Here is a 24802-nt window from a genome sequence, read left to right as displayed (position 1 = left end):
AAATAATTAAAATATGATCAATAAAATTCAGGTCAATTGCTTACATGATCTTTTTTTGGAAAAATCTAAAGTTCAGCAATGATAAATTAAAGTTTAATTAGGACACTCTTCACTAGGTTATTAGCCATTTGAAGAGGACTAGAATTTTAAAGCAAAGATGTTGGTCATTGGTCAGACTGCAATTGGAGTATTGTGAGGAATTTTGGCCACTTGTCTAAGAAACGATGTGCTGACATTGGAGAGAGTCCAGAGGAGGTTCATGAAAATGATTCCTCTAAATAAAAGGGTTAACATATGAGGAGTAGTAATAGGCAGGTTAGAAGAGGTAAGAAGAGGGTCAGAGTGGGCAAATGAAGAAGGAGAAGGAAATGGGTAGGGAAAAAAATTAATTCAACCTAAGGAGTATCTCCATCCCACCCCCCCCACCCCAGGCTTGGGACTGTCCATGGTGCAGTTGATAATAATCCACTGCTTGACTATTGGAAATTTGGGATGGCTCAGCCTAACATCATGGGCCAAATGGCTTATTCTTGTACTGTACTGTTCTATGTTATTTTCTATCTGGTTCACCAAGTAATGTCTCTGATTCAATTATCCAAGTCACAAGAGCCCCACTTCCCTCATTCTCTTTCAACTTACTGGTTCCTGTTCTCCCCTTTATGTTTACCAAGTTCACTGGAAAGGTTATCATTCTATTGTGCCACATAAAAAGAAAACTTAACATGTTGGAGTATTGATAATAACATCCTGTAATCTGGAAAATCTGCTGAGTCAGTATCACCAAAATCCTGAGTGTGCTGGAGCAATGGAGTTTTACGTAACAGAAATAAAGAAGCCCAATGTTTTTCTCCAGAACATTGACCCATACAATAGGGTCTTTCAAGAGACTCCTGGATAGGTACATGGAGCTTAGAAAAACAGAGGGCAATGAATAACCCCAGGTAATTTCTAAGATAAGGACATGTTCGACACACCTTTGTGGGCCAAAGGGCCTGTATTGTGCTGTAGGATTTTTAAGTGTTTCTAAACCATGTTCAACCAGACAAAGTCTGACAACAAACCTGCCCCATCCATTGAAAATACAATCTTCCTAAAGACAGTGGACAAAGAAGTCTACAGGAATTAGACAAATAGTTGGGTTGCTCCTCTCTGCTTTAGAGTTCCCTAGACGTGCTCACCCAACAATTGCAAACAGGCTCTTAACCATCTCACCTCCCTCAGTGAACTCTGGAAAAAAAAGCCAAAGAAAGATGTGGAGATTCGTCCACAGGTGAGCACCTCATTATCAAAATTCAAGAGGGAAACCTTATCACTTTATGTTTCCAGCACGTCTCAGCCTTGAGCTCACTCATTAGAGCTGTAGAATTCCTAATCCACAGTGCTAGAGTTCACAAACACTCCAACCAACTTAACAGGTGTAAGGGATGGCACAGTTGCAACTTACCCTGTACTCCAGATGAATTGACTCAAGCCAAAGAGAGAAGCTGCTCAGAGAGAAGCCTTCACAGAAGAGTTTACAACACTTGTTTTTGGGAAATCCATAGTCAAAGACAGCACTCTTCTGTGGCTCACTTGTATCTCTGAGAACAATTTCATCTGCATCAGAGGCCGCTTGAAACATGTACAGTTGAACATAGTGAAAGAAACCCCCTTATCCTGTCCAAGAACAGCGTCTCCTTGCTGATAGTATGGCACTATCACAACCAGGTGAAACGTCAAAGTCCTTACAGAAGGAGCCTTTAGAGCAGCAAATTTGTGGAACATGGGATAAGAGGCTCATCAACTCAGTTCTACACAAGTGTATCATCTGCTGGAAGCTCTATTGCAAAATGGAGGAACAATGCATGGCAGATCTACCTTGCGAGCACCCATGTACCTGCCCTCCCTTCACATATGTTGGGTTGGTTGGACCCTGGTTAGTCACCGCCAGATGTACAAGGGGAGGCCAGGCACAAAGCAAACCGTGGGCAGTGTTGTTCAGCTGCATGAGCTCAAAGCAGTCCATATTGAAATAATTGAATTTATGACTACTTCAAGTTGCAACTCAGGTGCTTTTTTGCAATCTGTGGGCCAGCAAAGCAGTTAAGATCAGACTGTGGCATAAGTTTTGTAGCAGCCAGTAACAGGAATAGAGAAAGACCAACAAGATACCACCGTGCAGAAGTACTTGAGTCAACAAGGATACATGTAGGAGTTCAATCCCTCTCATGCCTCCCACACAGGTGGCTCCTAGGAGCACATGACTGGAGTGGTGAGAAGAATCCTTGACTCTATGCTGCTCCAGAACCCTCGTCTTACTCACTAACTTACTTATGGTGGAGGTTGCAGGGATAACAAATGTGAGACCTTTTGCTCCAGTTTCCACAGAACCCAACTCCCCATTTATACTGTCACCTGCAATGATACTCACTCAAAAGATTGGAATACCCCCTCCACTTGGAGACTTTATGGATAACTGTCTTCTAAGTAGACCATGGAGACAGGTACAAATTCCCATCAACAAGTTCTGGACTCACTGGGTCTGCTGAGTACCTCCAAACTCTGCAGACCCAGCAGAAGTGGATGGAAGCTTACGGGAGATGTCATGCTCTTGAGAGACAGTTAAGCTACCTGCAATGAGTGGCCCATGGCTAAGGTTACTGCTGTCTTCCCTGGAATGGATAGAAGAGTCTGGAAGATAAAGGTCAAGACCACAGACCAAGGATCTGCCAGGACCTTCCTGAAACCTGCCTTAGGAGTTGTTTTGCTCCTTCCCAAAGATCAGTGGGAAGTGTTCTGCCCTTTGGGCAATTCATTACATTCAGCTTTTATTTTAATAAGTAGTTTCTGATCTATATTAAGTCACTTCTTGTGCAGGCAGGAAACAGTAAGTAGAAAAGCACATTGGCTGGCAGAAGGCCAGAGGTTTATGTTAGGAGCAAATGAAGTTTCTATTCAAAGCCATTCTTTTGATTCCCCAGCAGAAGCATTGCTTGAAAGTTGGTGTTATATTGTTCAGTAGTTAAGCTAAAGGGATCAATAAGATTTTGCTGAAGTAGGATGTTACTTTTGAGTGTATTACACACTAAGCTAGATGTTAATAATTTACACATATTATTTATCTGCAGAATTTACCTGTTGGATTCTTATAATATTTACCTGCAGGAAACTTAGCTAAGTTCTTACTTACCTGTGTATATTTATTTGTGTGAGTGGAACAGCATGGTGAATGAACTGTATTTTGTTGTTTTTTCAGCTTCACTCTTTACTCATTATGTCATGCCATTGAATCTGCAATGAAACCAAGGAGCTAGGATGCTATACCCCAATTCACATGTCATTTTTGAATGGAGTTTGGCTGACTGTCTAGTTAATGTTGCAGCACCTCTGCGAGGGCAGTACAATTGTTCAATTACTGTTTAAATCTTCCACCAATTAGTATAAAAACAAACATTTCAGACGTTATTGAAAGCTATAAGATTATGAGCGATTTTCAGACTGGATGTTAAGAAACTTTTTCCAAGCTGGACAGTCTAGAACTAGGGTCATATTCTTTGGATATATGAGCAATAGAGATCTAGAGGTTTATAGACATTTGCTGTTCAAGGCTGAGAGAGATTGAATTTTATACACAAAATTAATTAACCAACGTGGCAACAGATTGTTAACAAGTGGAATTGGTGTTGAGCTTATCCATGTTCTTGGTGAATAGCGAGGCTGGTTCTGTTAGCCACTTGGCCTACTTCTGATTCTACTACTTTAATAAAATCAGCTGAACAAAATAACAAACAAGTTACCTTAGATTGTATTTTTTTCTTTCAAGTGATGTAACTTCTTCCTTTGACTCAAGTATTTGGTTGGAAGTTTGAAATGTCCTATGGAAATTACAGAAGTAATCCTGCTCTGATACTTGGTTATTAGCCAAATAATCTTGATATTCAGTTGATGAGGTGCTGGATTGCACTTTGGCACCATTTTTAGTGTTTGCAAGCTGAATGTAAACAATATATTTCAACAATCAGAACAGGTAATTTAAGAAATACCATTAAAAAATGTGATTGGGCAGATATTCTGCTCTGACACTAGCACTTAGGCAAGGAGTTGCCAGGCTTTCTCAGCAGAATTACTCCAGTCCGGCATTAGTATGGTTTTAAAATTAACAGGGCAACTTCTATGTTGTTATCTGTGCCGCTGACTACCCCAATACTACTCCTTATGAAGATATCTGGAGAGGCCCTGTGCAGTGAAGGACACTGCCAATCAACCAGAAGCTAGCCTCCCACAGTATGTCTGCCATAAACACCACAGTGTAAGAAATATTGTTGTCCAAGCTTGTGACCAGTGAACATGGGCAGCTTAAATCTCAGAAGATTTGGCCTATTAAAATTCTAAACTCTTTTATCTTCATTTTGGCTTTTATTTGTAGCCCATATACACCATGTGGCCACTTTTTTTTAGGTACACCTGTATGTTCATGCAAATATCTATTCAGCCAATCATGTGGCAGCAACTCAATACAAAAAAGCATGGGGACATGGTCAAGAGGTTCAGTTATTGTTCAGTCAAAATATCAGAACAGGGAAGAAATGCGATCTAATTGACTTTGACTATGGAATGATTGTTGGTGCTAGTTGGTGGTTTGAGTATCTCAGAAACTGCTAATCTCCTGGAATTTTCATTCACAACAGTCTCTGGAGTTTACAGAGAATGGTGCAAAAAATGAGGAAAAAGACATCCAGTGCACAGTATTTCTGTGGGCAGTATTCCTTGTTAATGAGAGAGGCCAGAGGAGAATGGCCAGACTGGTTCAAACTGACAGAAAGGCAACAGTAACTCAAGTAGCCATGTATTACAACAGTGGTGTGCAGAAGAATATCTCTGAACACACATGTTGAACCATGAAGTGGATAGTTTACAGTAGCAGAGGGCCACGAACATACACTCAGTGGCCACTTTATTAAGTATAGGATGTACCTAATAAAGTGGACACTGGGTGTATATTGCAGAACCTATTTATACTTACACGTCTGGCTAATACAAATTGATCCCAATTTTTCAACTTCCTCTTTCTAGAATAGGTAGAAAAGGCTGCAGAGTATCAATCAGTAGCAGAATTGGTCCTGAGTAGCTATCTTTGAATTAGCAGTGTCAATGCATTCACCCAGAAGGGAGCTAAGCTATGGACTGCTTTCATGCAATTCATGAGTCATGCCTCCTCATGATGACATGAAGTCATCTTTTAATGATAAATGTACATGAGCAGAGCACAAGATCAAGACATCTCATCATTTGCTATTGACCTCGTGTAATGAAGTCAGGGTTATACAATACAAATAGAAAATGCTGGAAATATTCAGCAGATGAGGCAATTTTTGTTTTGTTGCAAAGAGATTGATCTCCAACAGTAACTCATTTCCCTTTCCATAAATTATGGAGAGAAATACCTTAAGAATTATTCCAATACATTTCTATAGTTCAGATTCTGAGCATCTGCAAAATTTTGCTTTTGCTTATCATAGAACCCAAGCAATACTAAGCATGTTAATATAGCTCAGGAAGTAATCTTTAGTCAAGTTGCATGACAGTCAGTGAAGAGAAAAATCATCAGAACTACCACAGATGACAAATAATCTTGATTGGGATTTTCGCTGTAAAAAATCAAATTAGCAATTAGAAAGTGACAAAGAATACAATTATAAATATTGTTCATACCTGAGTGTATTTTTTGTACACTGAACATCCAATAGAAAATGCTGGAGTAATATATCTGACAGCTGTAATAATTCCTTCAATGACTATATGTTTATGCTCTCTATAATACAACCCTTCTATTTTCTCCTTTAACTGGCACATTGTGGTGAGATTGATTGCTATGTTGAAAGAAAACAAAATTTTAAATATGACTTCATTACTACACTGTGTTGACAATACATTAAAATTCAAAAATAAGAATGTGTGCAGTCTGCAATAAAGACATGAGCATGAAAAATGACCTTTTTTAATGAAATGGTTCTAGTGTTTCAGAAACGCAATCATCAGTGCATATAGGACAAAACATTATAAATTCTCCCAGAAGGTTCATATGATTTCAGAAGCAGAAAATGCCACTTCTCTGGTAACCGTCAACTCTATTACATTGTTTCAACTTTCTAACCATACCTTTCATATTTTGGATGTAGGTCAGGAAGCTTGAAGGGAGAGGAGGAAAAGAATAATATCCTCCCACCAGGGAACTTTCCAGAAAATCTTTTTCATTTTGCAATTTTGCCCAATTTAGAAATCTTTTGACTGTATTGTCAGTTCTATATGGTCTTCCCTTGTGATAACCTGCATTAAACATTTTTCACAAGTTACTTAAAGTGTAATTTCTAATCTGAAAAATCTTACTAACATATCTGACTTTGACTGGTTTCAACATCTTAATTTACGGATTACTTTGAAGACATAACAGAAGAAATTAACTTTTAAACAATTAGTATGCATGTGGCAGATTGTTAACGCATACCTGAACAAAAAATTAATGTTGTAAATCACCCGACTAATATAGATGTCAATTTTAATTTCAGTTGATTGAAAATCAGTGGTTTTCATAATGAGCAGTTAAATCTGCAATACCAATTTTATATCATGTCAATTACATTAAAATCCACCCCTGCATTTTCAAAACATCAATTTATCCTAACTCAATCAAAAGAACTTAATGTATTTACAGAGAAAATCTACTATCTTCACATATCAACACACTATTTTCATTTCTAGGAATTCCAACCCCACTGTGATGCATGTAGACTGAAAGAAACTGACACATCATAATCATTTTCTTCCTGGAAATACTACAATTGCATTTCTAATTGATTTGAAACGTTATTTTGGCATAGAAAAAGGCCATGCACCCCAAGAAATCACAGCAAGCACTCTGCATTCTCCATCATACTACCCTCTAACTTATTTTTCATCACATACCCAATAAATACTCCTGATTCTTTTGCCGCCTACCTGCTCTGTGGACAAATAGTTAATAAACCTACCATTGTGCTTTTGAGATGTGGGAGAAATCTGAAGCACCCTACAGTGATACAGAAAGAATGCAAATTCCACATAGCGAACACTCAAGCTCAGCATCAAACCTAAGTGTCTGGAGCTGTGCAGGCATTTAATATATTTTTATTGTAGAGAAATTTCTCCATAATTCACTTTTAAATTACATACTTTTCTGTCAAATACTATCAATCTGATAAATTTAAATGAAGTAAATAAAAAGCATAATTATCTGAATACTGTTTACCTGTGATATAAATTTGAGTCTCATGGGATGAAGTCAAATAGGTAATGCTATTGAATTTGTTCCTTACAACTCTCATCCGAGTGCACACTAAAAAAGTCACTAAAAATTCAAAAAGATAAACATATTTATTAAACATTTGGTCTGCTGCAAAATAAACATTCAAGGCATTTCATAATGCAGGAACAAATTAGAACAAAGAACAGCATGGTACAGGAACAGGCACTTCATCTCATAATGTCTATTCTGACCATGATGCTAAGTGAAATTATTTCCATCTGCCTGAAACTGACCCATATCCCTTCATATTCATGTACCTGTCTCAATGCTTCTCACACCACTATACTCTCTGCTACCACATCCATTCCTGGCAGTGCACTCCAGGCACCCATCACTGTCTGTGTAAAAAATCTCGACCCATGAGTCTCCTTTAAACTTTCTCCCTCATATTTTAGATCTTCGCCTTCTAGTATTTATGTTTCTAACCTGGGAAAGCAACTCTGATACTTATTCTTTCTATACCTCTCATCGTTTTATAATTTTCCATTGGATTTCCCCTTAATCTTCAATATTCCAGAGAAAAAAAATTATAAATCCATCCAAACTCTCCTTATAGCAAACATTCTTTAATCCCAGGCGTACCCTGGTGAATCTTGTCTGCAACCTCACCAAATCTACATTCTTCCTGTAATGCAGTGACCACAACTGAACACAATACTCCAAATCTGGTCTAACCAATGTGTTATACAGCTGCACATGATGCTTATGGTCGCTGACTCAACCAATGAAGGCAAGCATGCTAAAAGCCTTCTTGATCATTCTATCTACTTGTGCTGCCACTTTCAAAGAGCTATGACTTGGACCCTAAAATCCTTCTGTACATCAATGCTCTTAATGTCCTGCCGTTTACTATGTACATTCCTCTTATATTTGACCTGCCAAAGCGCAACACCACTAACTGGCCTGGATTAAACTTCATCTGCCATTTTTCTGTCCATATCTGTATCTCATGTATATCCTGACATAACTATCCACAGCTGCACAAATTTTTGTATCGTCTGCAGGAATTCATAAAAAGAAGTTAAACACAACCTATTAGAACATTTGACAAAACCAAAACAGTGCCGAAGATGGAAATCTTTAATAAATACAGAAAATGATGGAAATACAGCATTTGTGGAGAGCAAAACAGAATATTTCAGTTATATAATAATTTCAGTAGGGAAAAGCTATAGGTGAACAAGCTTAAAGTTGTGGACTTTTATACTGATTATGCTATTATTAAAATATCACACTAACTTACACCAAATTTTAAATAACCATCTGAATATCCATAAACAACATATGGGAGAAGTAAAACACCAAATTTTGGTGCTGGCCAAACCCAACTGTCATACACAGCTGGTATGAGTTGCTTCCCTCAGAGGGGCTGCTAGTTTGAATCTCTTCTCTCAGTTCTTGGGTCTCAATGCTCTTGGAGATATTATTGAAATTCTGAGATTTATAGATTTGACTGTAATTCTTATTGGCCTCTTTCACTTCTATTTTTTTTCGTGTTTTCGCCCATTCTTTCTTGCTGCCAATTGGTGGGTTGGGGGTTGGGTGATGTTATGTTTTGTGTGAGTGAGGGGTGTGGGTTTTGTGAATTTTTAGAAATATTTCTTTTCATGCAGGGGAACTGATGTCTTTTTTTCAATTACTTCTTTGGTTTTCTGTATTTTATGGATATCTGAAGAGGACGAGTTGTATGATGTGTACACACTTTGATAATAAAATGAACCTCTGAACTTTTGATTAAAACGTACTTATTTTTAAAAATTCACTGTGTGCAATCACTCAGTTCCCATAATGAACATATTCCCAACATTAGCACTCCCTTAAAGCTGCATTTCCTCTAGGTTTGCATGATTTCCTCGCTGGTTTCCTCTAGTTTTCACTCTCTTAGAAAAATCTTGCACTTCAATGATGTCAATCTAAATTGTCAGTAAACTCAAGTCAAAATGTAAGCGGACAGGGCCTGGGAAATGAATAATCAAGGATATACATCTTATCGAAAGGACAGACTGACCGGCAGAGGGGGTGGGGTGGCTCTGTTGGTGAGGAATGATATTCAGTCCCTTGCGAGGGGGGACATAGAATCAGGGGATGTAGAGTCAGTATGGATAGAACTGAGAAATTCTAAGGGTAGAAAGACCCTAATGGGATTTATCTACAGGCCCCCAAACAGCAGTCTGGATGTAGGGTGTAAGTTGAATGAGAGTTAAAATTGGCATGTCGCAAAGGTAATGATAGAGTTGTCATGGGGGATTTCAACATACAGGTAGACTGAGAGAATCAGAATGGTACTGGACCCCAAGAAAGGGAGTTTGTGGAGTGCCTCTGAGATGGATTCTTAGAACAGCTTGTACTGGAGCCTACCAGGGAGAAGGCAATTCTAGATTTAGTGTTGTGCAATGAAATGGGTTTGACCAGGGACCTCGAGGCAAAGGAACCATTAGGAGGTAGAGACCATAATATGATATGCTTTAACCTACAATTTGAGAAGGACAAGGGAAAATCGGATGTGTCAGTATTACAGTTGAACAAAGGGAACTATGGAGCTATGAGGAAGGAGCTGACCAAAGTTCAATGGAGCAATACCCTAGCAGGGAAGGCAGTGGAACAACAATGGCAGGTATTTCTGGGAATAATGCAGAAGGTGCAGGATCAGTTCATTCCAAAGAGGAAGAAAGATCCTAAGGGGAGTAAGGGGTGGCCGTGGCTGACGAGGGAAGTAAAGGGCAGTATAAAAATATAAGAGAAGTATAACATCGCAAAGATGAGCGGGAAACCGGAAGACTGGGAAGCTTTTAAAGAGCAACAGAAGATAACAAAAAAGGCAATATGCCAAGAAAAAAATTAGGTATGAAGGTAAACTACCCAAGAATATAAAGGAGGATAGTGTTACGAAGGATGAACAACTCTGATGGGCAGAAGGGTGCAGATTTGACCATGTCCCCTGGGAGAATCACAAACTGTTACTGTTACCATGCTGCTCATGAGAGAGAGACACACAGATAAAAGGAAAACAAGTGGGAACATCTGCTGCTGATAACATCGGGGGAGAGAGACCATATTATGACTCCTGTAAGACTCACGGCTCTGGAGAGGGCTGCTTACTTGGTACTATTCAGTTCATTAAAATTCCTCAGTGGACAGCCGGAGTGGGCTGGTTTGATGGGCTAAGCCATTCACAACTGATTGACATCTGAGACCCCGTGAGTAGAGATAAAAGTGAGGTCTGGGGAAACACCCGTCAGACGCACCAAGAGACACACTAGTGAGCACTGTTTAAGTATTGGAACCCACGAGAAAGTGTGGGGGCATTGGAGACTGAATGAAGGATAGGTCAATTTTAACTCATGGTGTTTATAGCGAGGCTGGTGGGGGCTTGTGTGTGTGTCCACCCTTGCCTGGGTGACGAGTCCACCATAGAAGAACGGTCTAGCTAAAGGACAGAGGGGTCATACCTGAATGGCCACAACAACACATCAATGGATCAAGAACGTAAAGGAAGGTTTGACTGGCTGTCACTGCTTGATCGCTCTCTCTCTCTCTCTCTCTCTCTCTCTCTCCAACAATTACAACACATCGACCAACAACTACCTCAGCCTGTATGAACTGAACTGAACTTATGACAATTCATTATCCCCTAGACAACGATAGAGCTTGTTTATTATTGATTATTATTATACCCACACTTTAGGTGGGTACACTTTTAGTGATAATACACGTGTATTATCTGTATATTTGCATTTGTTGATATTGATTTGTATATTTTACTAATAAACACTGTTTTGAAAATAGTACCAGACTCCAACGGACACTTCTATCTTTGCTGGTAAGACACCCAGTTACGGGGTACGTAACAATAGTAAAAGATTCTTTAGGTATGTGAATAGCAAAAAAATAGTTAAGACCAAAATTGGGCCATTGAAGACAGAAACGGGTGAATTTATTATGGGGAACAAGGAAATGGCAGATGAATTGAACAGGTACTTTGGATCTGTCTTCACTAACGAAGACACAAACAATCTCCCAGATGTAATAGTGGCCAAAGGAACTAGGGTAAAGGATGAACTGAAGGACATTTATATTAGGCAAGAAACGGTGTTGGATAGACTGTTGAGTCTGAAAGCTGAGAAGTCCCCAGGACCTGATGGTCTGTATCCCAGGGTACTTAAAGAGGTGACTCTAGAAATCGTGGACGCATTGGTAATCATTTTCCAATGTTCTATAGATTCAGGAACAGTTCCTGCTGATTGGAGGGTGGCTAATGTTGTCCCACTTTTCAAGAAAGGAGGGAGAGAAAAAACAGGGAATTATAGACCAGTTAGCCTGACGGCAGTGGTGGTAAAGATGCTGGAGTCAATCATAAAAGAGGAAATTACGACACATTTGGATAGCAGTAGAAGGATCAGTCTGAGTTAGCATGAATTTATGAAGGGAAAATCATGCCTGACTAATCTTCTGGAATTTTTTGACGATGTAGTGGACAAAGGAGAGCCAGTGGATGTAGTGTACCTGGACTTTCAGAAAGCTTTTGATAAAGTCCCACATAGGAGATTAGTGGGCAAAATTAGGGCACATGGTATTGGGGCAGAGTACCGACATGGATTGAAAATTGGCTGGCTGACAGGAAACAAAAAGTAGCGATTAACGGGTCCCTTTCGGAATGGCAGGCTGTGACCAGTGGGGTACCGCAAGGTTCGGTGCTGGGACCGCAGCTGTTTACAATATACATTAATGATTTAGATGAAGGGATTAAAAGTAACATTAGCAAATTTGCTGATGACACAAAGCTGGGTGGCAGTGTGAAATGTCAGGAGGATGTTATGAGAATGAAGGGTGACTTGGACAGGTTGGGTGAGTGGGCAAATGTATGGAAGATGCAGTTTAATGTGGATAAATGTGAGGTTATCCACTTTGGTGGCAAGAACAGGAAGGCAGATTACTATCTAAATGGAGTCAAGTTAGGAAAAGGGGAAGTACAATGAGATCTAGGTGTTCTTGTACATCAGTCAATGAAAGCAAGCATGCAGGTACAGTAGGCAGTGAAGAAAGCTAATGGCATGTTGGCCTTTATAACAAGAGGAATTGCGTATAGGATTAAAGAGGACCTTCTGCAGCTGTACAGGGCCATGGTGAGTATTGAGAATACACCGTGAGTATTGTGTGCAGTTTTGGTCTCCAAATTTGAGGAAGGACATTCTTGCTATTGAGGGAGTGCAGCGTAGGTTCACAAGGTTAATTCCCGGAATGGCGGGACTGTCATATGTTGAAAGATTGGAGCGACTGGGCTTGTATACACTGGAATTTAGAAGGATGAAAGGGGATCTGATTGAAACATTAGGGGATTATTATGTACCATTATTAAGGGATTGGACATGCTGGAGGCAGGAAGCATGTTCCCGCTGATGGGTGAGTCCAGAACTAGAGGCCACAGTTTAAGAATAAGGGGTAGGCTATTTAGAACAGAGATGCGGAAAAGACTTTTCACCCAGAGAGTGGTGGATATGTGGAATGCTCTACCCCAGACGGCAGTGGAGGTCAAGTCTCTGGATGCATTCAAGAGAGAGTTAGATAGAGCTCTTATAGATAGCGGGGTCAAGGGATATGGGGAGAGGGCAGGAACAAGGTACTGATTGTGTATGATTAGCCATGATCACAGTGAATGGCGGTGCTAGCTAGAAGGGCAGAATGGCCTACTCCTGCACCTACTGTCTATTGTCTATAAAAGTTTTGTTTTAATGAATAAGTTATAGAGCCATAGGCATTAATTCTGAAAGTCGTACAGCACAGAAATTGTCCCTTTGGTGCACCATGTCCTTGCGGACCATTTTGTCAATCTACACTAATCCAACTTGCTCTGTTTAAATGTCTCTTAAATGTAGTAATTGCATCTGACTCCATCACTTTCTATGGTAACAAGTTCCAAATATCAACCAGTCTCTCAGTAAAAAAAAAAATTCCTTTTAAATCCCATTCAAACCTAACCTTAACTTAGACCTTCTTATTTTTGATACTCTTACACTGGATAAAAAATTATCTATCTTATCCATTAACTTGTATTATTTTATATCTATTCTCAGGGGAAAACAAACCCAGCCCATTCAATCCCTTTCCATTGCTAAACTCCTCTAATCCAGGCAACATTCTGTTGAATCTCTTCTGTACTCTCTCCAGTGTAACTCCATCTGTCTTTTGTGTGAGGACCAGAAACACACATAATACTCCAAGTATAGTCTATCCAGTGTTTAGTAAGTTTGCAATGCAATATACCAACTCTTATATTATATGCCTTAACCTGTGAAGGCAAGCATTATTCTGATATCTCTACCTTCCCAACTAAATGAATTGTCATTTAAGGAGACTGTGGAATTGAACTTTAAGATCCTTCTTTTAATCAACATTCCTTAAAACCCTGCCAGTTAATGTTTATATTTTTCTATTAGTTGAATTTCTAAAATGCATTACTTCTTATTTGCTGGAATTAAATTCCATCTGCCATCACTTTGCCCAATCTTTCACCTGCTGCAATCTTAGACAGCTTCCTTGCTATCCATAATACCAGCTTTCATGTCATCCACAAACCTAGTAACCATACCTCCTACGTTCATGTCTATATTTTTAAAAGTCTTTGTATCAGCAACAAGAAAAATGCCAAAACAGCAATGGAGCACAAGATTTTATATATCGGCACATGCTTTGTGAACTCACTCTATATAGCTACTACAATAAAAATAAGGAAAGATAAAATCTAAGAGAAACATAAGGAATATGAAGTTCACTACCTGGATGTAGCTGTCTGTAAATTTCTGGTTGAGATGTGCAATAAAGTTCTAGAATAAATGGTTTTGCACTAGTTTCATCGACCATTTCAATAAATCGTCGAACCCTAAAATCATCACTGTCTTCTAAATATATTAGGAAAAAAGACATCATTGATAACAGTATAAATGATACTGATTCCAGGAAAGTAGTTTAATTGTGGAAAATTATTCATGTTTCAAATGATGTTCATTTTTTGTATGCCACAGATATATATAAACTGATAATAAAGAAAGGAGATTCTGCTCCAATGTCATATAAACATCTAGTTTCTAAAACATACCAACTTATTTCAACTTGAAGTTAAACAAAAAGTAACCAAACACCCACACCAGCCCCAAGCCCAAGTAAAAACATAAATATTTTTGCATCAGACCAAAATATCATAAAGATTAAAATATACACCATTTAAAGAATTAATAAAATATTAAGATTTTTTTCTTATTTTTCATTTCAAATATATTCCAGGTGCATAAATTTAAGATGACAATCTCAGTCACTGTAAACATATTTCAAAATTATCCTAACAATAATTTAGATCTCTGGGATTTTGTGTGGCTGAAGTTGCATCACAGTTATGCTTATGTGACAAAAACTATGGAACAACAATTTATTAACCCAAATGAACTGAATTTATACAAATAGGTAGATCACTAAATCATAACAGCAAACTAGACATAAGCAATCCAAAATCAGGATTTGCCAGACAGAAATTCCTTCAGTCAAGCGTAGTACAAAAACTTCAGTTTTCACTTAAACCTTCAAAGAAGCTTGAACCACGTTCAGCTGAACTAATGATATGAAAAGCTGGATAATGGAAATTGCAAAGAAGAAAGCCATTTGCCTACTTTAAGAGCTCATTAATAGTTTTTCATGATAATTATTCATGCGATCATGGATAATATCTGAGTTACCAACTTCTCTCAGAAAGAGGACTGTGACCTAGAGATTGTTCAATTATTTAGGATACTATGTTGGTTCTTGCAGAACTTTTCAATGCTGAGGTGAATTGTTGGTGCTTGATATTGCTAGTCCCAGAATAAGATTTTAAAACTTAACTAGTGCTAAAGGCTGGAATTTCTTGGTCTCAAAAATTGTAAAATTTTAATGTTGCAAGTTCTCCTGAAAATTGTAATATATTTACCTACTGAAAAAATAAAAGAGTTTAATTCTAATTTGTGTGTAGATTGTCTCACAAGACAGTGCTAATGATATCTTGATAGCAAATGGTTTTGACAGTTCTGACACACAAATGTTGGAAGAACACTGCAAGTCAGGCTGAGTTCTATGCAGTGCATACCAAGCATCTATGGAAAGGAAAACAAGCTTAATGCTTCAGGCAGACACCAGTCATCAGGATAGAAAGGAAAGGGGCCATGAAGCCAGAATAAACAAGTATGGAGAGGGGAAGGAGTACAAACTGGCAGGTGATAGGTAATACCTGGTGAGGAGGAAGGTGGTTTGTGTATCCAAGGTATGAATAATTTTAATGTGCTTGCCTGAAAAATTCCAGAAATTCATGGTATTTCCTACCATGAACTCGATCCAGAGTTTTGGAATAAATATATTGATAAATATACATCCTAAGAAAGGCAGCCTAGGTAAATAAAAATAACAGGACAGGATAACATATCCTCAGGGGTATAACAATATTTCTGCCTGAGTCCTCCATGTGGTTTCACGAGAACTCATCATGGCAGACTGATCTATCCTTATAAAGTGAATGAAAGATTTAAAATAAAATGTCTTAATTATCTTTTCAAATGAGAACTGGGTGCATTACCTGACTTTCTGATTCTTTCACATCTTCCTACAAAGGTGACAAGGCCTATGACATCACAAATATAACTATTAGGCACAATGTCAAGCTTATCCCTGAAAAAAAGAAAATTGATTTATATTTAGAACTAGTTATTCTCAAATATTTAACAGACTTGATACTATTTGTAAAAAAAAACTTAAAAAATATCAAGCAGTATGGTTTGTTTCTCTTCAATCATAGAAAATGTTGTATTATTTTAGAGCCTACCAAAAACTTTTTGGTAATGTTTTCAACAGAACTCAATATCAAATATATTTTCTACATTCTTAAATAAGTAACTTAAAAGATCTTCATGGAATCCCTGCGATTTATTTTAAATTTTACTTAAGTATCATTTAGAAAATCATGAATAAGGTTTATGAAAATATTTTGTAAGTACTTTGTTGGGAGCTAGGAATTAATCAGAAATAATTCATGGCTGAAATCATGAAATATTTTTAAAGTTTTCATATTTTACTTCAGATAAAAATGTAACAATTTTATGAATAATTAGTGAATTAGTACTTATTCAGAACATCTTTCCAGTGGTGGCTCACCTTGTAATAAACTGATACTTAATATCAGGAAGTTTCCACTTAGGTTTAATTTGTTTTGATGGAATAACCTTAATATCAGATGTAGGTTTCCAAGGGTTTAAATAAATATCTACAATACAAACAGAAATGTCAACTATATTCTGTATTAATTGACAAAACACACAGATGTTTTCTGGAAAACATACATAATATAACTTGTCTGTATTTACTATTTCAATCCACCAAATTAATTTTAAGATATCAACTTTCCTGTTTTAAATTAATTTATAATCCATAACAAGACACTATAACAGGTGGTATACTGTAGTGGAAAATGAAGAAGGTTATGAAAAAATGCGGGGAGGTCTTTATCAGTTAAGTAAATGAGCCAAGAAATTGCAAAATTGAATTGAATTTGGATAAGAATGAAATGTTGTATTTTGGAAAGTCATTTCCAGGAAGGACTTTTATTGTGAATGGCAGAGTGGGGAGTGTTGTAGAACAGAGGAACCTTGGAGTACAAGTATATGGTTCACTGAAAGTGGACTCAGAGATAGAAAGGGTGGTGAGTAAGGGTTCTGGCACACTTGACTTCATCAGTCAGGGCACTGAGTATAAAAGTTATGAGTCACGGTGCAGTTCTACAGGATGTTAGTGAGGCCTTATTGGAGTATTGTGTTCAATTTTGGTTGCCCTGCTATAGAAAATATGTTATTGGGGAGAAATAGTGCAGAAAAGAATGTTGCCAGGAATTGAGGGACTGAGTGATAGGGAGGCGATGGACAGGCTAGGACATTATTCCTCAGAGCATAGGAGATTAACTAGTGGTTTTATGGAAGTGTTTCAATCATGAGAACATAAACAGGTTGAATACACTCAATCATTTTCCAGGAGTTGGGTAAATCAAGAATTAGAAGGCACAGGATTAAGGTTAGAGGGTAAAGATTTAATAGAAACTTGAGAGGCAACTTCTTTACACAAAGGGTGGTAGCTATGTGGAATGAGCTGCCAGAGGAAGTGGTTGAAGCAAGTATTTAAAAGTCAGTTTGACAGTTACATGGATTGGACAGGTTTAGAAGGCTATGGGCCAAATGTTGCTATGTGAGATTACCTTGGATGCAGCATCTTGGTTGCCATAGACCAGTTGAACCAAAGGCCCTGTTTCTGTGTTGTTTGACTTCATGACACTATAATAAAATCTGATAGCTGTCTATGTTTTCTTTCCTTCATCGTTACTTTTTCCACTGAGTGACTGAAATTTTGAGTAACCAGAATTTGTGATAAAGCAAGGTTATAGAAATACCCATTTCCAGCATAGCATGATTCTTTTTCCTGCTGAATTGTCTTTTGCATCCTTTAATGTTTCATTTTTTAAAAATCACTAAAGGAGTTAGCTTCCCAAAAACAATAGTTTAGAGTTGCTATTTTAATGATAACTCTGTTGTTGAAAGTTAAATGTGGACTGCTACCTTAATTATGCACCCTGTGTAGTAATCCAAGATTCAAAATTACTGAGTCAATTATACTGAGAAGTGTATTTGTTTAACTTCTGGTAGCAATTTGTTTTCTAAATCATTAGAAGAAAATAAGACTTAAAGTACTGGAAACCAAAGCTCTGACAGGCTTCCAAGAGCCTTCTTTGGAATTGGAATTGGAATTGGTTTATTCTTGTAACATCATAGTCAGCTATCAACCCCATGTGGGGTTAAAGAGGCCCTACAGAATATGATTCAGAAGAATTAAAGGGAAGTGATAGAACATGACCTCATTGGTAATTGAGACTACAGGACAAAATTAAATATTTCTATGTAGTATAGATAATTAACTTTTTTCATGCAATCCAGCACCTTTCGGACCCACGACCACCACCATCTAGGACGAGAACAGCAGATACTTGGGAACACCACCACCTGGAAATTCACCTCCAAATCACTCACCATCCTAACTTGGAAGCATATCACCATTCCTTCATTGTCGCTGGGTCAATGTCATGGAATTCCCTCTATAAATGCACAGTGGGCGTACCTGCACCTGAATGACAGCAGCGGTTCAAGAAGGCAGCTCATCACCACCTTCTCAAGAGCAACTAGGGATGGGCAATAAATGCTAATTTAGCTGGTGACACCCACATCCCATAAATGAATTTTAAAAAAACAGGCTGCTTGTTGATTTTGTTTTAAGTGAATTAGATGCATAAAGCATGAAATGAATTTGAGATGCTTAGCTAGTCAGTCTTCCTGACCAGTAATAATAAATGAGAAATTATCAACCACTAAAATTTCATTTAAAAATTTAGAAGATATAAGATTTCTCATAATATAGAAACATTGAAAATATTCAGCAAGTCAGGCAGCATTCGGACAAAGAGAATCAGAGTTAACATTTCAGTTCAAAGCCCTACAGTGAGACATTTGGCAAAGTCTTAGGCCTGAAGTGTTACCTCTGTTCCTCTTTCCACAAATGCTACCTGACTTGCAGAGTGTTTTCTGCACTTTGTTTTTAGTTTAGATTTTCAGCATATGCAATTTTAATAATTTAACTTAAGAAGTTGTCACATCACTGATACAATGAAAGGCTTTGCAAGCTTTACTTAGTGTGAGAGAAGACTTCAGCAGTGATCACATTGTTTTCAATTAGCTCTAACTATATTGTCCATTTGAAAAATAAAGAAAGTTCTGCTTAAATTATCTATAATTTATTACTATAAATTGAACATTAACACATTACCTATTTCATTATAGATTTTCATGTCTGGGTAGTACAAAATAGGATGATTTCTCTTGTGATGTGCAACCTTCACAGAGTATTGCTGCATAAGTATTACTGTCCCAACCTCTAAACTCCTGAAGAGTTTTGGGCATAATGAGTTCCACAGAATGACAGACATCATACCTGAAGAGTCAGCAACTTTAATGCATGCCTATAAAATAAAATTGAGCAGAACAAAAGTAGCAATGAAAACAACATGCTTTTTGTATTGATCCTTCCCCGCCAAGATTTGAAAATGCCTTAGTACGTTTCATGAGAGCATAAAACAAATAATTAACAGAGAGCTAATAAGATATATGAGGACAAACAGCAAGGTAAAAGGACTATGTTTGGAAGGAAGTTTTAAAACTTAAGTGTAGAGTGGTATATCATTTTTTAAAATTCTACATGATAATGAACAAGACATACACAAACAAATTAAAACAATACTAAATTCTTTGCATATTATCTTAGCATTTCCTCCTTGGCTGGTCATTCCATTTAAAAAAAAAACAAATGCTCTGATTATTGTGTTAAGCTCAGGAATATTTTCTCAGACGCTGGATATATATATTTAAGCAAGCCTTAAAATATGCATCCATGTCTCTCTGCATATTCTTTCATGTGGCTCAATATCAAATTACCTTTGTCAATACTCTTTTAAAGTGCTTTGGGGAATTCAACTGGATTACATGTGTTTTATAATTGAAAGATATGGTTTGAAAACTTTAGAAACCAATAGATATGCTCCATAAAGTTCAGTAAATTAAATCATGTTTCTGCCCTGCAATTCCTCATCTACAAACATTTCCATGTAAGTTATGTAAGCACTTAAATGGTTATTTCTGAATCTAATTAAAACATTACATACATAGAACTCATCTAGACTCTGGACTGGTGTTTAGCTGTACCACAGAGAATTCCAGGTGATTTCCTCTCCCTCATTATAAATATTTATTTTTTATAATTTGTTAAATCCTATTTGAGTTGTTTATATATGTCTGATTGTCACGGATATTTATAAACATTTCAAGGTTTTTCACATGAGCGAGCTGTCAAAACATCAAGAATGCATTCCAAGGGCCAGGCCTCATGATCATCTGCCTAAAATCCAGTTGCCTCTACTTTGCAGAATGGCTAGAATGGGTAGAATATTCATGCATCATAGTGATCTATGTTCATATTTTTCATATTATGACATTTAAGGCCATTTATCCCATTGAGTCTACACCAACTCTTAAACAATTCCATTAAACCTATTTCACCAATTATTTCCCTGTAAGCAGGCTTCTCTAACTTGCCAATCAGCTTCCCTAATTTTCCAGCCACTCACCTGCAGGGACAATTTACAACAACTAATTGATCTACCAATCACACACCTTATGGAAATGTGAGAAAAAAACTGATGTATTCGCAGGGAGAATATGCAAACTCCACACAGACAGCACCCAATGTCTGAATGGAAACTGGGTTCTTGAAGCTGTGAGGTAGCAGAACTAACCCCTGGACTAGCTCTCGTTAACCAACAAGCAAGAAGTACAAGCAAACAAAGAGTATATAATGCTCTTAATTCAAGAGAGATTTTTTCTAACATGCTATGTATCTCATGTTATTACTTTTTCTAGGGTGGGTTTGAAAGCAAACACTCCATATCTTATAACAATCATTTATTGTTTTGTCAGAATCTTCAATAACATTTCTTCCAGATGACTGTAATCTTAAAAGACGTGGTCCTTTAATAAGTTTGCTTTTTCATCCATTTATATTAAAGTAGGAATCATAAGAAGCCCTTGCCTGATAAGGCCAATCAATGTACTTGGCAGTTTTTCCATAATGTTGTAATCTGGATTTACACATTATTCTCACCAACAGTGGGGCCAATTTCAATCTTCTTCTCCATGCAAATACTAACTCCTTTAGCGTGATTATTCTCAGACCTGCATATGGCAAATTTATAAAATAAAAACAAATCCAGACTTAATTATTAATGCATTTACTCTACTAGTATTGCAATAAGATGTAGTACATTTATAGGAGTGTAGGTCCTTTATTTTTTACCTGCAAAATCTATAGCCTCAATATTAGCAAACCCAGCACCCACACATGACAGATGAGAAATGGTTAATATAGGTACCTTAGAAAAATACAAATAGGTCAAGAATTCCCAGGACAGAGAAATAGCTTCTCAAACAAAACTATCTATACCCAGCTCACCATATTCACTGATCTTTAGCCCTCAAAAGTTGCCATACTGTTTGACTGACATCTGGCTTGGTTCAATCAGCCACATAAAAACTGTACCTTTGAGAGCAGATCAGATAATAGCTACCTTTCAATAATGACTAATCTCCAGACCTACCAAAGACTTTCTGACATTGAGTTGGGAACTAGCAGCCTGTGTGAATAGCACCCCATCCATTGTAATAACCACTCACTCCTTTCAATACCCATGTAGGGTGTACCATATTTAAAAATCCACAGCAGCTAGTTACCAACAAAAGATTCTGCAGGTGCTGGAAATCCAAAGTAACACACACAAAATGCTGGAGGAACTCAGCAGGTCAGGCAGCATCTATGGAAAGTAATAAAGACTCAATACTTCATGCTGAGACGCTTCATCAGGACCAAGACTACTAATTACCAAGCCACTTAGACATCACTTCCAAAAAAGGCAGCCTGTCACCACAGACATTAATATCAGAGCATGAAACCAACACCATCCATAGGTTTCATGCTCTGATGGGCAAGTCATGCTCCAGATTTGGAAATAAAGCACAGTTCCTCGGTCAGAATCAGAATCAAGTTTAATATCATTGACATATGTTGTGAAATTTGTAGCTTTACGGCAGCAGTACAATGCAATGCATCGCAATAGAAACTATAAATTACAGTAAGAAGTAGTAATTTTAAAAATTAAGTAAGTAGTGAAAAAAGAGAGTGGAAAATACTGAGCAAGTGTTCATGGGTTCATTGTTCATTCGGAAATCTGAAGGCAGAGGGGAAGAAGCTGTTCCTGAAATACTGAAATACTGTGTCTTCAGGCCCCTGTACCTCTTCAGTGACAGCAATGGGCAGAGAGCATGTCCTGCATGATGGAGATCCTTAATGATGGATGGACATTCTTGAGGCATCGCCTTTTGAAGATGTCATGGACGCTTGGTGAGGCTAGTGCTAGTTTACAGCTTTCTGCTTAATTTTCCAATCCTGTGCATACCAAATAGTGATGTAACCAGTTAGGATGCTCTCCACAATACAATTTGTAAATGTCTTTTGTGACATAACAATTCTTCTCAAACTCCTAATGAAATATAGCCACTTTCATGCCTTCTTTATAAATGCATCATTATGTTGGGCACAGGGCACTGTAGTTCCTCAGAGATTTTGACATCCAGGAACTTGTAACTGCTCACCCTTTCTAATGCTGATTGCTCAATGACTTCCCCTTCCTAAAGTCCACAATTCCTTGGTCTTACTGATATTGAGTTGACAAGGTTGTTTCTGTGACACAACTCAACCATCTGATCTACCTTGCTCCTGTACACCTCCTCGTCACAGTCTAAAATTTGCAGCAATAGTTGGGCCATCAGCAAATATACGTCATTTGAGCTGTGCCTAGCTACACAGTCATGGGTGCAGAGCAAGTCGAGCTTATCACACATCCTTGAGGTGCATCAGTGCTGGTTGTCAGCAAGGAGGAGAAATTATTTCTGATCCACACAGGCTGTGGTCTTCCAGTGAGGAAGTCAAGGATCCAGTTGCAGAACAGCCCCTCCTCTTCTCATAGCATTTTCCATATAAATGCAGGGAATACCACAACTCCCTCCATTTTATATCTTCTCACTGTTCAAGCCTAAACCCAGCTTCCAAGTAAAGCAGTGATTCACTGTGTTTCTACAAGTGTGGTATTGTATGCACTCAGAGCTCACATCGTGATTTCAGTAATGGAAAAATCAAACACAGGCTAGGTGTGTGTTTTGTAGAACACCATTCGTTCTGTAAAGCTGATCGTTCTAGTTGTGTATCATAACTGTGTGTCAGTTATGTTTTCCACCACATTCTCAGTCTTTGGCTTCATAGATGGGCAAGGAAATCCTATGTCAGATTGAAGAACAGCTTTTCATGTTACAACAGTGTGCAGTCTTGAATGTAACAGGTTCACAAAACTAATCTTTGCAATTTTATATAAGCTACCATCAAATTATAATATGGACCAACTATAAATATTTGGTAGGTGAAGCATCATGGTGGAGAGAAATTGTGTTTTTATTTTGGATTTGAGTAAATGTCTCACCTGTTGTATCTGACTCCTCCAAGGCAGCCTTGTGACTGTCTGCTTTGGAACTGCCTTTGAAAAATGACAAGGCTGTTCAGACTGGTGTGCAGCAAATTGTTAAAAGTTGCATTCAGTCAGGCCTAGTCTTGTTTAAATGTGCAGATTCAATTTAAAAGATATTGTGGGTGTAAACCATACTAACATCATTTCAAAATGAGATTTTGACCAACTTTTCGTTTTTTCCAGTGATACTATATACACAGGGAAAGGCAAATGTAATTTAATTTCTAGGCAAATACTGTAAGCAATGACGCAAACATGGGAAAATACAGTTGCATATTTCTATATTTAACTACTCAGGAAGGTGCAATCAGATAATTTGTTTCAAATCCCAATTCAGCAGTTTTGAGACAGCCTCTGATATTTTCTTGATAAATGAATAAAGATGTGGGACATCATATTTACAGTCTACATAATCCTTAAACTCGACAGTTATTAACTTTGTTAAGACACATTTTGGATTTTAAACAGAGATAAGTGCAGACCTTCCATTCTGACTTGTTCATGGCTGAAAGCTTGCACAGCCCACTCCTCCCCATAATAGTCACTTTCCTCCCAAAGTGGGAGGTAGCAGCTGGAGGGGCAGAGTAAAGGGCGGGACACGGGTACAACCGCTGTCAGAAGAGCGGGAGGGGTGCAGGCTCTCAGCACTTCGACTCCCTCCATTACTGTCACACCGTCCACCCGCACCCACAACTGTGCCACCCTGAGCCGGCAGCCGGAGCGCAGGTCGTTTCTCTGCACTAAATGGTTCAAATGCGGGGCGAGGAGACACTTCAGTGGAGCCCACGTGTTGAGTGCCCCGCCACACACAGTCACGTCGTATCGGTAGACGCGGGCCTCGACCAGCAGGTACCGCTCCACTGCCAGAACCCAGAATTCGTGGCCAGTCGTCAACGAACTTGACTTGGCGGCGTCCATGATGAGGTGGAACCGCCTGTCACACACTCGCTCCCGCTCAGGTCGGACTTCCAGCCCGGTCGCGCGCACGCGCCCGCGCCAGGCCGGATCCGCGCGGGAGAAAGAAGCGTCTCTGCAAACTTTCCCCGAGTTTAGATTTGTTGGCGCTACAACCCTTTGGTTCGTGAACTACTGAACGTGAAGGCGGGCCTGAGCCCTGAGAAATAGATAGGTGTCAGGTTCAATCGAGGATGGCCAGTTTATAAATTTGAAGGAAGTAATTCAGTCCATCCAGTCCATGTCAATTAGTGAAATCCCATTGGTTTCCCTGTTATTGTACCTATTCTCTTTTA

General features: G+C 38.2%; 1 protein-coding gene across 1 annotated transcript; it reads right to left on the bottom strand.

Moving 5' to 3' along the window:
* Positions 1-3668: 3668 nt before the first annotated feature.
* On the bottom strand, positions 3669-24470 carry LOC132390903 (RPA-related protein RADX-like). The gene is made up of 9 exons (XM_059963439.1): positions 24035-24470; positions 21011-21153; positions 19196-19388; positions 16490-16598; positions 15915-16006; positions 14095-14217; positions 7265-7363; positions 6139-6306; positions 3669-3751 (listed from the first exon to the last, which is right to left on the bottom strand). Exons 1-9 carry the CDS (start codon positions 24468-24470, stop codon positions 3669-3671), a joined length of 1446 nt encoding a protein of 481 aa, XP_059819422.1.
* Between the last annotated feature and the right edge of the window lie 332 nt (positions 24471-24802).

The sequence above is a fragment of the Hypanus sabinus genome, chromosome 3 (assembly GCF_030144855.1).
Source record: "Hypanus sabinus isolate sHypSab1 chromosome 3, sHypSab1.hap1, whole genome shotgun sequence".
Classification (NCBI taxonomy): Eukaryota; Metazoa; Chordata; class Chondrichthyes; order Myliobatiformes; family Dasyatidae; genus Hypanus; species Hypanus sabinus.
The sequence above is the reverse complement of the archived record's forward strand: the minus strand, read 5'-3'. Positions and strand labels throughout refer to the sequence as shown.